The sequence below is a fragment of the Toxotes jaculatrix genome, chromosome 4, assembly GCF_017976425.1.
Source record: "Toxotes jaculatrix isolate fToxJac2 chromosome 4, fToxJac2.pri, whole genome shotgun sequence".
NCBI lineage: Eukaryota > Metazoa > Chordata > Actinopteri > Toxotidae > Toxotes > Toxotes jaculatrix.
In genome coordinates, this window is record NC_054397.1 from 18,047,591 (window position 1) to 18,063,648 (window position 16,058).

Below are 16,058 nucleotides of genomic sequence, written 5' to 3' on the forward strand. Positions count from 1 at the left end.
TAACAAGTCGTTTCATTTATTATTTATTCCTAAAATCTTTTGAGCGAGATATTCTTTTAGCTGTTTCCAATACATATTAGACACATTTTCAGAAAAGTTCCTCAAACAAAGGAAACTTTACTGGGAAATATTTGTTCCAGAGAGCTGAGACAAGGAGACCATATGGTCCCATTCTCCTCAATCTGACTGTTTCCTCTAAAATCACACACACCAACTTACACAACCAATTCATAAAAACATGCTTGTACTGCACACACTTTGATGTATGTACACACACACGCACACACACACTTGCGCAAATGTACACGCACTCACACAAACGACACTGATGCAACAAAACAGCAATAACTGAAGCAGCGTTCTGATGATAATTACTCTGGCTGTGGTGAGGATGCCTGGAGAAAGTGTTTGTGGACTGCAGATGAGAGGAGAGGTTGGCCCACACTGAGGTGGCATCGCGCTCTGAGCAGGCAGGCAGCAGAAGAGTTTCATCAAAGTATGCTGTGGAGCAACAGACACAAGAGGTCAGGTGAGACGGGAACATCAGACAGCAGAGTCGAATCAGACCAGACGGCAGGTTTCAACACAACTGCTGAGAAACAACCCACCAGTGGCTGTAAGTTTGTTTTTAAGAATTAATTGTAATACATCAAGTTAGAGAAGCTGCAAATGGAAATGGAAAAGTTCAACAAAAGCTGCTAAAGATACTTTCCTTAAACCATAATCTATGCAAGGCTTGGCTCAATTATTAGAGCAACCTTACTGAACAGCAGTTCATGAATGCCAGCAGCTTTACAGTAAAGCACTTCTCAAGATTTCAAAATGCCCAATGCACACGCCAATATATACTCCTCAGGTTACAATAAAGAGGCATTGAATAGATGCCGTGACAGTGCAAAGCCGCTTCAGGCGGCAGGCCTGTCCAAAGGTTAAAACTGAGATGAAAGTACAGCAAAATTCCAATGAAAAGTAAAAGATGAAGAACGATGAGCAACCAGCGGTCACCTCTTGATTTTATTAGGGGATGGCAGGAAGTGTTTGTTGACTGTGTGCGTGACTCAGACTGTAAAAGAAACGACTCCTCAACAGGATATAAGAAATGAGAAAGAGGCTCCTGTAAATGTTGAAGCTGTCTCAGAATTTTTATCTGTAAAATATGTCCACTGTGACCTCCATAAATGTCAGACCAGCTGACACCATCCAAATGCCAATTGAATTTCTTAGATTTTGGAAGCATGGAAATAGACACGAGTGGGTACAAAAAGAACAATAACAACTTGTCACACAATACTAATGTATTTATCTGAAAGGTTTCTTTTCTTGTGATTGTGTTGTTCTGTTGCTCAGAAAAGCTGTTTATTTTTATTTAACCCATCTGATTTCATTTTGGAACTGTGGCTGCTCATACCGGAGAACGGGTAATGCCTTTTGAACTGCACAAAACATTTCCACTGAATTTATGAACGTCACAGTGGCAAAAACAAATCCCAGCATGCACTGGGTTGAAGGCACATTGAATGGGTGGGATGCTAGATCATCACACAGAAACAGATGAGCCATTGTACTTATTCACACCTACTGACAAATCCAAGAAATCCAAAAACCTCTCTGGGGTCTGACCGACCACAAACACATCACACACAAATAATGCCAACCCCATCAAATGTCCAGTTTGGGAAGGGATACCACTACAGGATTTTCCTAAATGCTGGGCTTTAGTATTAGACTCCAGTATTTAGACTCCAGAAGATTAGACACTTCCAACTTTTGCAGGTATTATTAGTTTTACTCATGCAACAGCAGGATCTATGGCACCCTAACCCTGAGGCAATAAGGACAATTCCAAGGGTTAAACCTGATTTAAAATTAAGGGTATTTAGTGTATTTACTGTGACTGGAGTTGTTCTCCATGCAACTGAGAAATGCTGATCACATTTGTTAGGTTGCAGCTGTTCCAGTGCCCTATGTCATCCCACTTCACTTTACTTCAGTACGTTCAATATTTGCATTTGTGCGACCTGCTTATAACATTTTTACTTCAAAGGAAAGCAATGTCACAAAAAGTGACATTACATGCTTTTCTGTTTAATCCCATTCATTCAGTCACAATCAAGCCACATTAATGTAAGAATGATCTGGTTTCACAAATCTAGTTTACATATACTGTACATTTTAGTACAATTACAGTAACATTAATCAAACTTTTTAAATTAATTTCTCTGACTCTTTATGTAACTTATGTTGAGAGCCTGCACTGAGGGCTGAGATCACAAAGGATTTAGAGAACACCCTTTGACCGAACATGTTTTTATGCGGGATAACATTTGTGCATTAGCAGAGAAAAGCACTCTAATTCAAACTTTTAATTAGCCAAGTTTTGTGGCTAATTTTAGCATGCTGCGCTGTGACTTCTTGAAGCAGTGGAGAAATTATTCTATATGTCATTATATTTTTTGTTCTACAACTGCCCTCTGTCTAATACCCACATTGATTTCGCTCTATTTGCCAATACTTACACACACACCCCCACCCCCCACACGAAGGTGACATTTGTTCTGCTTATTTCTGCTTATTTTCTCCACAACGTAAAGGCCAACAGTTGAGGGGAAACAGATGGGATATTCTGCTCTCAATGCAGACGATCAGCATTGTTCCTCTGTTTAATTCAAATCTATTTCAGCACAAGCCTGAGACCACCAACATGATGTTATCTCCAGAAAAACTCAATCAATAAGCTGAATGTGTCACGGCTGATATTTGTTATTACTGTTCTTATTCCACTCATTCTAATTAAGGAAGTTATTTTCCCATAAGCATACAGAGTGCAGGTGCTGCTGTAATTATGTCACCTCCCGTAGAAGGTGGCTATGCTTATTACTGTTTTTGCTAAAGGTAGCTTTTCAAATTATACATTGTCTCTGCTGTAAACAGGAGGGCACTCTAAGTAACTTTAGAGTTAGCTCCATTGCCTGCGTGTTGCCTACGGGCAAATTCAGATACACTATTCAACAAGTCAATGGCCAACTGATTCTTTTGTTTCAGTTCAATGTACTGCAGTTCCTGACTACATAAAAAAGGGGAAGGAAAGAAAGAAAATCTGAAAGTGAGATGCAGGTTCAATGCAGTGACTGGTTGAGATTATTCATTCCTCAGTGAGTATTTGTGTTTTGGTAAGATCAGCTTGCACACACACGCACAGAAGAGGGTTCACTCTTCCAACGATTTAAAATAAAAATAGACAAGAATGGAAAGTCTGAGAGGGAATATTTTTATTACATTTGTCCAAACTGGTCTATCTGCAGCACCATTCCTCTGTCTGCCCACGCACAGTAGATTACATAAATGGTTTCAATGCTCCAGCCCACTCAATGTTTTACTGGGCAGCCCACAAGTGAAAAAATTAGAAATGCATGCGTTCTCTACATGACCTATGCTTCTCACATTTGGCAAGAAAAGTTAAACCACTTGCAGCCAGTCTTTTGTGAACTCGGTTCATGTGCTACTATTTTGCAGCAGTGATTTAAGTTCGGTGCCAAACTATGAGCACAAAGTTTGCATAACCTCATCCAAATGGTTTTAGCTGCCTAACATGAGCTGTAATTTAGCTGTCAGTTTGAAATTCAGTATTATGCATTTGTAAGGCAGTGAACAATTCGCAGATACGTATAGAATGAAAGTTCTGTGAGATTACACGGGTGGAGACAAGGAAAGAACATATTTTGCTCTTGGTCCAAGAAAATCAATCGCACCCACACAGTTTGTCAAACAGATGTAAACTTGCAGTCAGACTAAAGTCTGTCTCGGCCCCGAACGTCAGACACAAACATTCTTATAGATGACTGGACTTGTGCATTTCCATGTGCGTCTGTATAAATCGACGTTCATTTTACAGTTTGAGCGATTGATATTTTAGCCACACGCTATTAATTCAAAACCATTCACCCCTGAAACTGAATCAGACTGAGCTCTCAACCTAGAATGTGATGCTTATCTTTATCAGTGCCTCTCCACGAGCTGCATAATGTAAGATCATCAGAGACAAAGATGTGAGAAGCACATCTGAAAAGCTGAATGTATAGATTTTGCACCTGTTTAGCAAGCAAACCTACAAACTCATCATAAAAGTTTACCTTTACCGCATCAACCTTTAATCTTATCTATCTTTCTAACCTTTTGTTTCTTTTTCAAAGATAACTTCCTGTCCTTTCAACACAGCAATCTCTGTGAATCCAGTTGTCTCTTACTCTACCCTTCACCCGTAACACTTTTTTCATAAATAAGATCCAGTACATGGATTAGAAAACAGCATTCCACAATCACAGGTCAGTGTATCTACCCACACAGAATATTCAATGACTGAAAAGGACCACAAAAAAACATGACAAAGATTCAGAGACGTGCCAAACACCTTTATTTTCCAGTGAAAGGGGGAATAATTTATTTTCTATTCAGTTTGCAGAGCTGATGATACCAGTCGATAAAAAAGAAAACTCACAAAAAAAAAACAAAAAAAAAAAAAAACACAACCATGCACTCTAGACTCAATTGTGACGCTGCCTCCTCCTCTTCAAGTATCTTCTCGGCTCCTCTTCTCCTCACCTACCGCCTCTTCGCAATCCTCTAACCTCCTCTTCTGTCTTTTCTTCACTTAATAAGGAAACTGAGAGACAGAGGAGGATTAAAAGGTAGAGCAGAGAAAGGGAAAACAGAGAAATAAAGGAGAGAATAGGGAGAGAAGAAGAAACTGATATAACTGATGTGTTTTTTTGTTTTCGCTTTTTTGTTCCGACTGCAATAATGTAATGTAGAAGTTGTAAATAACATCAATTTAAAATTACACTTCTTTTGCTTCATCAACTTGCTATTCCACTACAGAGATGGTTCTGACTACATCTTCATTACATAGTTTGTTTTTATTGCTAAACATTTCAAATGTATATATGTTTCATATAAAACAAATGTAAGTGAAAAGTGTACAGTAAGCATCTGGGTATTGATTTAGCTTCTGGAATTTAAAAATGCATCCTTAACCAGTCCTTCTGGAGCTGTAGCTTCATTTCAAGAACCAGTCGCAACTTTAGTGCTCTACAAAATCACATTTCACTTAAATATTCCTGTAATTTTTCTTTTGTATAGTTGACTTGATTAAGAATTTGGAGGAAAACAGTCAACTCTATTTCCATTGCAAACACTATATCCCTCAACATTTTATTTTGTAGGTCTCTGTCATTTTCACACTATTCTACACTATCCTCACAGTATCTTTATAATTTCTACAAGTTTCCTCAGTTGAACTCTGCAATTTGCTAAACATTGTAGGGAGCATAGAGATTGCTCAGTTTCTATACTTTCATCAAATACTTTCCAAATAATTGCAAGTGCAACCTGGAGAGTCTTTTATTCAGTGCACAGCAACTTCTAAACAGATGTCTTCCTTCATGGGCATTCCTATATTCAACACAGTTAGTACCAAATCACAAAAATACGAAAATTTCTTGACATTAGGAAAATATTTGGCAATCACAGGCATGGGAATTAAAATGTTAAAATAAACCACAACTAAACTTTCTGTCAGTGCTTAAGGTCACAACAAGGTTCAAGGCCCCATGACAGTAAATGATCTTCTCCAGCTCCAGAGGTGAGTTTTTGCAGCTGAATGAGTTCTATTGTTGTGCTTTAATTTCCTACGGATGCTCCAGTGGCAATGAATTGGACCCAGACTCTGCAGACACGCAGAGTGTTTTCTGTCATACATTAAAGCTTTTTTATGTAGCAGTGACCTTTAGCTCAAAGTGGGACCAAATTGCTGCTGTTCTGGCTCACTAAGCTGCAGGGTTTTAGTGTCCAAGAACATTCACAATATGACGACCTACAGAAAACATCTATGATGGATCCATGACTTCTAATATTCAGGGCAAAGAAGAAAAATATGGGAATTCACTGTATATTGAGGGTACAGGAAAAGGTCAAGGAAGTGTTAGGAATCAGGAAAGTCCGACTGCAAATCTCCGCTGAAGTTTTAGCGGTAAGATTGGTCTCTAGGGAAGGAAGTTTGGCTCTGTGGTTTGTACATTTTGGAGGGAGTGTTTCCAATCGAACAACTGTCTTACAATCAAAGGAATAATGGGAATAGATGGATCCTGTTTTGGCCTGGATTCCTGCACTGTGTCTGCAATAACTTTGCAGTGATTATATGTCAACTTCAGTGATTTTAAGATTCATTGTATTCTTGTATATTGTGTTTGAATAACTGTCAAGTAAGCTGGATGAAACTTGTGTGGGCACCTGTACAGTGCTACTGTATCGGTGCTATAGTTACCTGTAGGGGTATCCATGGTACTTGGACCTGAAAATGGAGAGCAGGAAGCTGAAGAAAAACACAACCAGGCCAAGGCCAACCAGGCAGATGACTGTAAAGACACACACGCACAAAGTCATCACGTTAAATTTCTGGTGAGAAAGGCAGTTTCAGAATATAACATTAGGTTAAAAAAAAAGAAAAAAGTACATAGAGAAACTTGAACATGATCTCCGAAGGTAATATAACAACACTTAATGCTTTTGAATGCTTTAGAATTAACATGTTTTTCCAACTTTTTGCAGGTCCTGTAGACACCCTGATAAATGCATTATCATTATTAGACAATGGCCTGTGAGAATTTTGATTCCTGGCTAACGGCATCCAGTTAAATCATTTCATGCACATTATAACCGTTGACGCAACCCTCTGTTTGATCTCTTCTCAGTTTGAACGTGCTTGCAGGGTTTAGACACAGTACACTCTGAAAACATCCTCTTCTCTTCGTGTTGGTGGTTTACTCACACAAACACGGGCATGTAAGCACCTACTCAGGCCTACATGCAAACTCTTGAATGACAACATAAAAAGATATTGAAGCATTTGCTAAAATACCAGTCAGGAGAACGTCTAAAACAATACCTGCTGCTCATCATCGTGCCAAAGCCCTTTAACATTTACCTTTATTTAGAAAATCCCTCAACATATATGCCACCGCCTTTTTCTCATTATCAACCTTGCAGTGTTGCAGAAAATTGTGTTTGCACCTATTATCATCTTATTTCCTCAGTGGCTGTTCTAAAGTGAAATATACATAAGCATGATCTTTAGTCTGCAGGGGAATCACATGCGTCTGTATGTGTGGGTGTATGAGTGTATGCACACACCCTCATGTAGCAGCTAATCCTTGAGAAGCACTGTGTTAAATTAAACTGTCACCACCAACTGATATTGTTAATCAGGGATTAGGATGAGGACCTCTCCTGGAGACTAAATAGTGAGATATCCGCTTGTTCTCAGTGTGTGTGTGAATGTGAACTTGTGAGTGTGTGTGCACGTGTTGTATGAGAGAGAGGAGAGAGAGAGAGAGAGAGAGAGAGAGAGAGAGAGAGAGAGAGAGAGAGAGAGAGAGAGAGAGAGAGAGAGAGAGAGAGAGGCAATGTCAGAACAAAAGATTTGGCTGGGAAAATGTAAGACAGATTCTCAGTGTCAATTTGTGTATATGTGCTGTCATTCATCTTCAGGGCTCCAGTGGTTTGTGTGTCTATGGGTTATGGTTATGTGTGTGTGTGTACTGTGATCTGTAATGCATGTACGTATAAGACTGTGTTTGCTGCCATCGCTCAGTGTCAGCTCCATAACTGTCCCCCTTCCTTTCTTTGTTTCACTTTTTATGCATATTTTCCATTTACAATTCAACATAAGAATCATGGTACACACACACATCTCAGGGGGTGTTTTGTGTTGTGACACAGCTGTGTGCATGTGTGAGACAGCAACTGGTATGACATTCAAGTCCTAATCCATCTACCATACGCATACACACTTACATACATAAACAAACAGGAGGCCTACTCAGCAATCAGTGTGTGTGTGCATTTTCTTCTACTTCTATTCTTGTGAGGACCGAAGGCCATCGGCCATAAGGATAAATGGTCTGCAACACTTGCTATCATTCTTTACTTTAAATATATTACTTTCTAGAGGTGAGAAGACAGATCTGAGGTTAAATAAAGGTTATAATGGTAACTAATTCTAGATAATGTCCTTACAAGTATTGTAACACAACCCTGTGTGAGAGACACTGACTGAGTGACTTGATTGAGAGGACTACATAATATTTGAGAGTGTGTCTCCAGGGAAAGCCCTTATGCCCCTGTGTTCCCTGGGTTGCAACATCTATATATGTGCCTGCCAGTGTGTGTGTGTGTGTGTGTGAGTGACAGACAGAATGTCTGTGTATCTTCATTAAGCATAGTGGGATGTATTTCCCATAGCTCATCTATTATGACTGAGAGATGTCTTAGTGTGCATCCATGGATAATGACACTCCCATATACACACGCACTAAGCATGCTAATTTGCTGAGAGATTTATGACCTTGGCGAAATGACAAGTTGTTTAAGCTCAATGATTTCCCTCAGTGACAAAGGTGGTAATCCCTCTTTTGACTGTATGACTTGGCTCAATTCAAATCATGATATACTGGCATGGTAAAAAAATAAAAAAAAATTACATTTCCCAAGCAGGAGGAAGCCAATAAACATATTAAGTTAAGCCTATCTCATTAGGAGGACAAATATGAATAGATATTGTGATGCTAAATGGTTCTTAACAGTTTATTGTCTGATTAGCAACTGGCTTCAAGAGACAATAAATGGCTCAACCTCTGGATACAATCGCCCACAGTCCATTGTTTTTACACTAAACTGTGACAGGAAAAGCCAGTTTTTGTTTTACGGCTTGTTAAGGTTCATACTGCCCAATTACAAATGAACCAGGGCGTATGGATAAATTCCAAGTTCCTGGTTGTTCGCCATTCTGTTTCCAAATAAAATGAACTTAATAGTATCACAACATCCAAAATTATAAGCCCCCCTATTCCAGATCTCTCAGACCATAGCAACAGAGGAATCGCAGACATCAATCGTCTCTTCACATTATTTCACTCTGCTCGCAGATTATTAAGTTTTGTTTCAGCTGCCATAGCAGCCCTGACTGATCACTGCTTATGCAGCTCTGCATCTCTATGTGTCTATGCATAGGTAAGAACATTTTTGGGTATTTGTGTAGGTATGTACAGTGGGGTCCAAAAGTCTGAGACCACACCTAAAATCTCATAATCATATAAACCTGGAAATAATCAGAAAGCTTGAGGATTCAGAAACATTTAAAAACACAAGAAGTTATGTCAGGTAAAATGAAGACAAAATATTAAAGATTCTGTTTTATTTCTAGGCCAGAAATCAACTTTAAGCAAATTTGGGACATTAAACAACTTAACTCCTTTGAACAAAAGGTCAGATTTCCTTGAGTCGTATCCTGTCCATTGAAGCATGTGTTCAGACGATTTAATTTACTCATCAGAGGCTCGTTCAAGTAACTCAACTTGCAGCCAGTGTTCACCTGTTATAAATAAAGCTGTGCCTCAAGTTTCCAGCAGATCTTTGCTCAATAAGACGCAGTGTGATAGTGGGAAAAATGGCTTCAGAATAAGTCAAAGTGCCAGAAGTCAAATTTTTATTCTAAACAAAGATGAGCTTTCTCAGCATCAAGTCATGCCCAGACTAAAGGTTTCTACGGGGTCAGTGCATGGATCACCAAGATGCTTTGCAGAAACTGGATCGGTTGAATCCAAAGCACGATCAGGCAGAACAAAAGTGACCATACCATCAGAAGATCAATACATCAAGCTTAGTTCCCTGAGAGATAGAAAAGCAATTTCATCACAGATACAGAATTTGCTAAATAAAGAACAAAAGACTCCAAACAGCAGAACTACTGTCAAAGAGGGCTGTCTCATAGTGGTCTCAGAGGATGAGTAGCAGTTTCTAAACCTCTTCTCGGGAGGGAAAGCGAGGCCAAATGGATCACTGATGAATGCAAGTTTGAGATTTATGGCAGTGGCAGAAGGGTGTATATAAGCAGACGAACAGGAGAGAGAATAATATGACAGTGAATCAAACCCACAGTGAAACATGGTGGTAGAAATATTCTGGAGGTGTTTTGCCTTCTCTGGAGTTGGACACCTTTACTAACTGACTAGACCCTGACCAAGGAGAAGTACCACCCTGTTCTTCATGGACATGCTACACCCTCTGGTTTGCATCTTTGTAGAGAAGGATTCATACAGCAGCAGGATACTGACCCCAGACACACCTCAAAGCTTTGCGAGAACTATTTGAAAACTAAAGAAGATCAAGAAGTCATGGACTTTCCTCCACAGTCACCTAAGCTGAACCCCACTGATCATTTATGGGGGCACTTGAAACCTGAGAAAGCCAAGCGTTCTATAAGACCATAAGAACCTCTTTGGAACATTGTCAAGTCATCATGGGATGACATGGATCTGGTTTTGCACAGAATTACAGACTTACTGCTAGTTCAAGTGTATGCTGTCATTAAAGCAAAAGGAGGGGACTCACCAAATATTAAGATATTCTGAAATGACCCCACTGTATGTGTATGTGCAAATGTGATGCTTGCATTGCGTGGTTACATCAGTTTTTTCAAGTACATACATACAATCTGATTATTGATAACATTGATAGCAGCTAAGCAGTTCAAATCACCTTGACCAGCTACAAGATTAAAATGCCTTTATGCACATTTATATCTGCTGCTTAAAGAGTACCTATACTTTTTATACTTGAAGTGCATTTTGCTGACATGGTTTTTGTACTTTAACTTATGTAAGATTGATTTGAGGCACATGTCAACATCTATTTTTGCACCTTTGTCTTTCATGGGTCTGCATGAGGAACAGTTATTCTGCAGTATAACAAAATAAGGAACTAAATAAAAAAAAATACCCTAAGTCATTGCATTTTGGGGTCATGTCTTTCTTTGGGCTGGATTTCAATTAGACACAGGCTGCCTGAGTTTCCATTGTCTTGAAATTTGGTACTTCTGTAGTGTATTCAGAGAGATATGGTAATTTTTGGGTTGTGGCCTCATTTTAAAGTTGTCCCCACTTTATTTTGTTCTTCCACAGACCGATCTCACTTTTTCCTGACTCTTCAATTTCTGCTTCCCATTCTATCCTCCCTCTCCTTGATGTTTCACTCTTATTCACATTTCATCCTCCTTCACTTTCACCTTCCCTCCGACTATCTCTTACCACCCACCACATATGCATCCACCAATATTGCATATGTAGTGACTTTGTAACTCCATTTACTCGTTCAGTAACTCCCTTGCTGAGAAACAGTGTGTGTGCTGTGATTTCTGGTGCAGATGCCCAAGGAAGCAGCAGATAACTTCCTGTAGCTGCACTCAGCAGTATGGAAGCTATATGCCAGGGATTTAACACCCACATCCAGTGATTACACTACAATTCAAGCTTAATCCTCCCTCTATTACTGACAGACGACTATTCTCTGTGCTGCTTTATAATGCACTTATTTAATTTGTGTGTCCATATGTGTGTGAGTATGTGGTTCCAGTGGCAGTGTTGTGTGGGATATAAAAATTGTTTATTCTATTCATGTCTGTGTGCTGACATTGTGTGTGTTTTACGTAACAGGTTTCCATAAGCATTAGTATGCTTGCGCAGCAGTAAAATGTAATCTGCCTGATGTGTTTCAGTTTATTGAAATTAGCAGGTGGTAATTATACAAAGGAGGGGGTTGAATTTAAGTAGCTGATATGTTACAAAATACCAGTTTCTGCACCTCAGAGGAGAAGGAAAGGGGAAGAAAAACATTCAGAGATGGAGAAAGAAAGGATGAAGATGAACAAAGAAAGGAAGAGCTAGACCTGCTGGAACTGATAAATGCCACCTCTGTGCTGTACACGTGATATGTCAGCATTACACAGGTGATAATTATGTGAGCACATAGGCTTGCGTCTGTGTATGTATGTAGACGCGTGTGTGGGAGTGTTCCTGTTCAGTCTGATACTGAGAAACAAATCCTGAGCTAGTTATAAAGTCATTATCATTTTAATTGCCAAGATTTAACATCTCAAGGAGAACTCATGGGTAAAGTAGAACAAAAAGTTGATAATCTTGTCTTTAGATTTTTTTTTTTTTTGTAGTGTGTGTGCGTACGTGTGTATGCATGAGTGTGTGGCCTCACAGAGGCAATTGAAAGGCTTCTCGAGTTGCTTTTTCATCACACTGACTCTAATTAAATCCACTTGTGTGTAACTGCGTCTATGTGTTTGAGGTAATTACCAGTACAGGCCATCTAATATCTAACTCCCCCTCTCATAATCTGGAGATTATGCAGAAACTCTGCTTGGATGCTGAAAGAAAATAGTTGAAAGTCTGTAAGTAATTTGTATGGTCAAGTTACCACCTCCAACTGAAATGATGAACTGTGTTACACCCTTAACACCTCCAGACAAGACTCATCAGGAGGTGTTAGGGACCAGCTGCCCTTCAATCAAGAGATGTGTCATCTTTAGTACATTGGTGTGCCTTGTTGGAACAGAACACATTTGTGTTTTCTTGAAAAAAGGGTTAAGGGTAACCCTTCACCTCTGTCATCTTTGCAGTAGCTCTGAACTTTCTAGCACTGTAGATGATGACAGAGATTTCACAGAAACTCCAAATGACAGCTTTGTGAGGCTGTATTTTACATTTTATGCCACTTGCTCAGACTGAGGAAATCTGCCCAATATGTTAAAGAACCAATCACAATTTATTCAATTATAATTGAATAAATACATACACAGACGCAAGCCTATGTGCTCACAAAATTTTACGAGTAGTACAAGTTGTACCATTAAAAACAATGCACAGTTTAAAATAAAAACTGTATAATGAAACATAATGGAAATCCTGGTTATAAAAACTGCAATGGATAAAACCCCAATAAAGCATTTCTACAGTTCAGAGGCACCATTATATGTGATTAATATATAAAGACCCTCCACCTTTCACCCCCCAAAAATAGAAATGAGTGGCTCTGGGCATTTGTAGTTTCAGACAGATTGTGAATCTAGAGACACACTGGCCTGGAAGTCAGTTTGTCTTGTCATCTGTGCCTTTAAACTCTCTTTCTCTTGCATTTTGTGACTAGTTGGAGATTGTATAATTAGTTGCTCCTCCGTAAATCAGATGTTAATTTCAAGCAGATTGCGAGTGCAAACTGGGTAATTATAATTGGAATTTGCAGGGACCAGATCTCAAGCAAACTGAACACCAATGAGGGAATATCTTTTGGTTGAGTGGTTTTCATCTCTCCAGCAGAGTGATGACAAACTTTTGACTCAATCATTTCCTTGTTAAGCCAAATCAGGCTCATGTGTATAAGAGTCTCCCATTTCAATTTTGCTGTCCAACATTGCTGTTAAAAACAGTACATGTGTTATCATCTTTATACTGAGTATTTTTTTTTTCTCACAGCCCAAAAACTATTTTCTGTCGTCTTTTCCATTTCCAACTACTCCTATACACTCTAATGCACATAAATAGAAAAATATACATATAATTACATTCAGTTTGTCTATAGATTTAGACTGTAGGAACCAAACAACCTCATGGTATCAAGAGTACCATGCAGTGTAATAAAAGACTGGCAGGTGTGTTTCCCTAAAAGCTGCTGGTCTCAAGACCACTGGAATGGATTTTACTTTTTTCTTTTTTTTTGTGCAGTCAGTATGACTATTAAAAATAAGATGTCTTATTTTCTTGTGTTACATTCTCATGCAATAGAAGACTGTACACGTTTTCCAGATCTCTCACCATGGTACTGTGAGAAGGCCGGCACCCTGCTGAAAGCAAGCGGTCAACTACATCTGGAACAAATTTGCCTGATATTTGTGATAGAACACTCTCCAGATTGTGTTTGTCCAGCCATTAAGAGTTCAGCTGCTTTTTCACCAGTAAATAAATGTGTCAGATAGGGGAAAAAACAGAGATCCCCCCTGAAACAAAACTGCATCTTGTAATATGCTACCACATGTTCCTGAGAGATCTTCCAAAGTGTCAATTACACAAATAGGACATGTATTCCAACAAAAACAAAAAAATAGCCTAGTGAGCACAAAGCATAAGAGGAAAGCATTTGCCGTATTCAGTGTAGCCTGCAGTGGTTGGGAAACCAAGCAATGACATGTTATTTCCCGGTGATAGTGAGTGGTAGCAAGAGGTCTTGCAAAGAAATAACCACTTGTGTGGTTATGGAGAATCCTCTAAGAACTCAGGGTAAGTCTGACAGATAAAATCCTGAGCAGCAAAAGGATCTCCCAGCTGTTAAAGCTACAGTCAGAAAATACCCTTTTCCAAGAGAAGACTAATCTGAGCGTTGATATTTGAATTTGTGGTGTGCTACATTTTTTTGATTATAAAAATTTTTAATTAGCCAATACATTTAAAATTAACACAAACAATATCTGCATGTGTAACTACTTCTGTGTACATTTAACTTTACCCTAAAGAATTTATGCTCTACAGTACGCATGTGTGTGCTATAAGATGTATACACATTGTGTGTATGTAAGAATAAATCAACTACCTGATAGTACCACAAGCAACTACGCCACCCAGCACACACACACGCACACACACGCGCGCACACACACACACACACACACACACACACACACCTTGCGTACACTCCTGACAATTGCTTCACTCACCACGCACATAAATTGAGGAACTGGAGCTTGAAAACGGAAAGAAAAAGTACAATAGGAAGAAAAAAAAACTGAAAACAATCTTCTCTACTTACTTCTCCTCTTGCCAACATCTCCCTTGGAGGTGGCAGCCTCATTCAGCAGCACCATCCCCATGGTGATTGCAGCATCTGGGACAAGGTTGTCAAGGAAACAACACACTCGCACACAGGGGATGGAGAAGCTGGAAGTACACTCTGCCCCATGAAGAACTGCTGGACACAAATATGCATTTACAGATAGGCACATATATACGTACATGTGCACAGAGGCATTCAAGCAGATTAGTGAGAACAGCAGTCACGTGTACTGTTAAAGCTTAAAGCTTAAAGAGTATATTCAGGGTGTGGACACAATATAATGCAATCCAGTTTAAGAGCCCTAGAATAAATGCTGACTAATTAAAAGGCCATAACCTTCATGTTTTTTTGAGTCTGTGTCAGAGAGGAGTTCATTAAACTGTTAATTCCTAGGGCCTAGTTAATGGTATATTGCACTGCATATATTGTAATAGAAAACTGAAGCTCAGAGATAGAGCAGGCTCTAAACGGAGAAATATATTTACGTTTTTTTTTCATTGCTGTAGAAAATTGTGCTCTCAAGTAGTATAAAGTGTGATGCAATACAATAGCACACAGTTGCACAAAGGTAAAGCAATTTAATCCTGACTGAGCTGATTCTGATTGTTGCAAAAATGGGAAAGAAAAAAAAGGTACACTCAGCCTAGATTTTGTGACACAAAGCCACTTTGACTGTGAGGTCACGGTGTGCAGTGTCTTCTGATCCTCTTATTTCGACTTATCTATTACCTACAAATACATTTTTGGAGAGGTTCCCTTGTCTTTGTAGAGAGCTTGAACTGGGTGGGGAATCACTGATGACATGGGCCTGTAAAAGCCCCTTGAGACATTTTTGACTTGACTGAAAAATCAACTGATTATTTTTTCAGACTAGCTGACCTATATTGGTACTATGTACTTGTAGTACTTAGCTATTAATAGTTATATGAAAAAATATCATCAACATTTGATTGTGAACAGTTCGTAAAATATTGTGAACATCAAGCATTTCTCCATTCAACACCTGAGCTGTTCTAAAGTCACTGCAAAGCACAGCCTCACGTGGCTCAGGACCTAATTACAGGTTCTTCTCTTCAGTGTGCTCTGCATACAAATCCACATAACCGAAGAAAACCTGATGGGGTGCACAAACAAAGGCTGCCGCATGGGGAGATGCAGAGCATAAATTGAAGCATCCTCTTGATGATCTGGTAAATGACATTTGGTTTCTTGCTGGCAAGAAACAAACACCAGAGACACCTCCATGGACAGCAACGCAACTGAACCATGGAAGGTGCCGTTTCTGGTGGTTGCAGGAAGCTTTGCCAGAGTGTGATAATAAAGTCATAACAATAAAC

The 16,058-nt window shown here is 39.2% G+C and overlaps 1 protein-coding gene across 1 annotated transcript in view; it reads right to left on the reverse strand.

Annotated features, from left to right (window-relative positions):
• Nucleotides 1–3,316: 3,316 nt before the first annotated feature.
• Nucleotides 3,317–16,058, reverse strand: part of tusc3 (tumor suppressor candidate 3) — a 69,869-nt gene continuing 57,127 nt past the window's right edge. The window contains exons 8-10 of the mRNA XM_041037330.1: nucleotides 14,698–14,772; nucleotides 6,320–6,410; nucleotides 3,317–4,660 (exon numbers count right to left, since the gene is read on the reverse strand). Of these exons, the coding sequence (XP_040893264.1) occupies nucleotides 4,645–4,660; nucleotides 6,320–6,410; nucleotides 14,698–14,772 (182 nt within the window). The 3' untranslated portion in view covers nucleotides 3,317–4,644. The remainder of the gene's footprint in view (nucleotides 4,661–6,319; nucleotides 6,411–14,697; nucleotides 14,773–16,058) is intronic.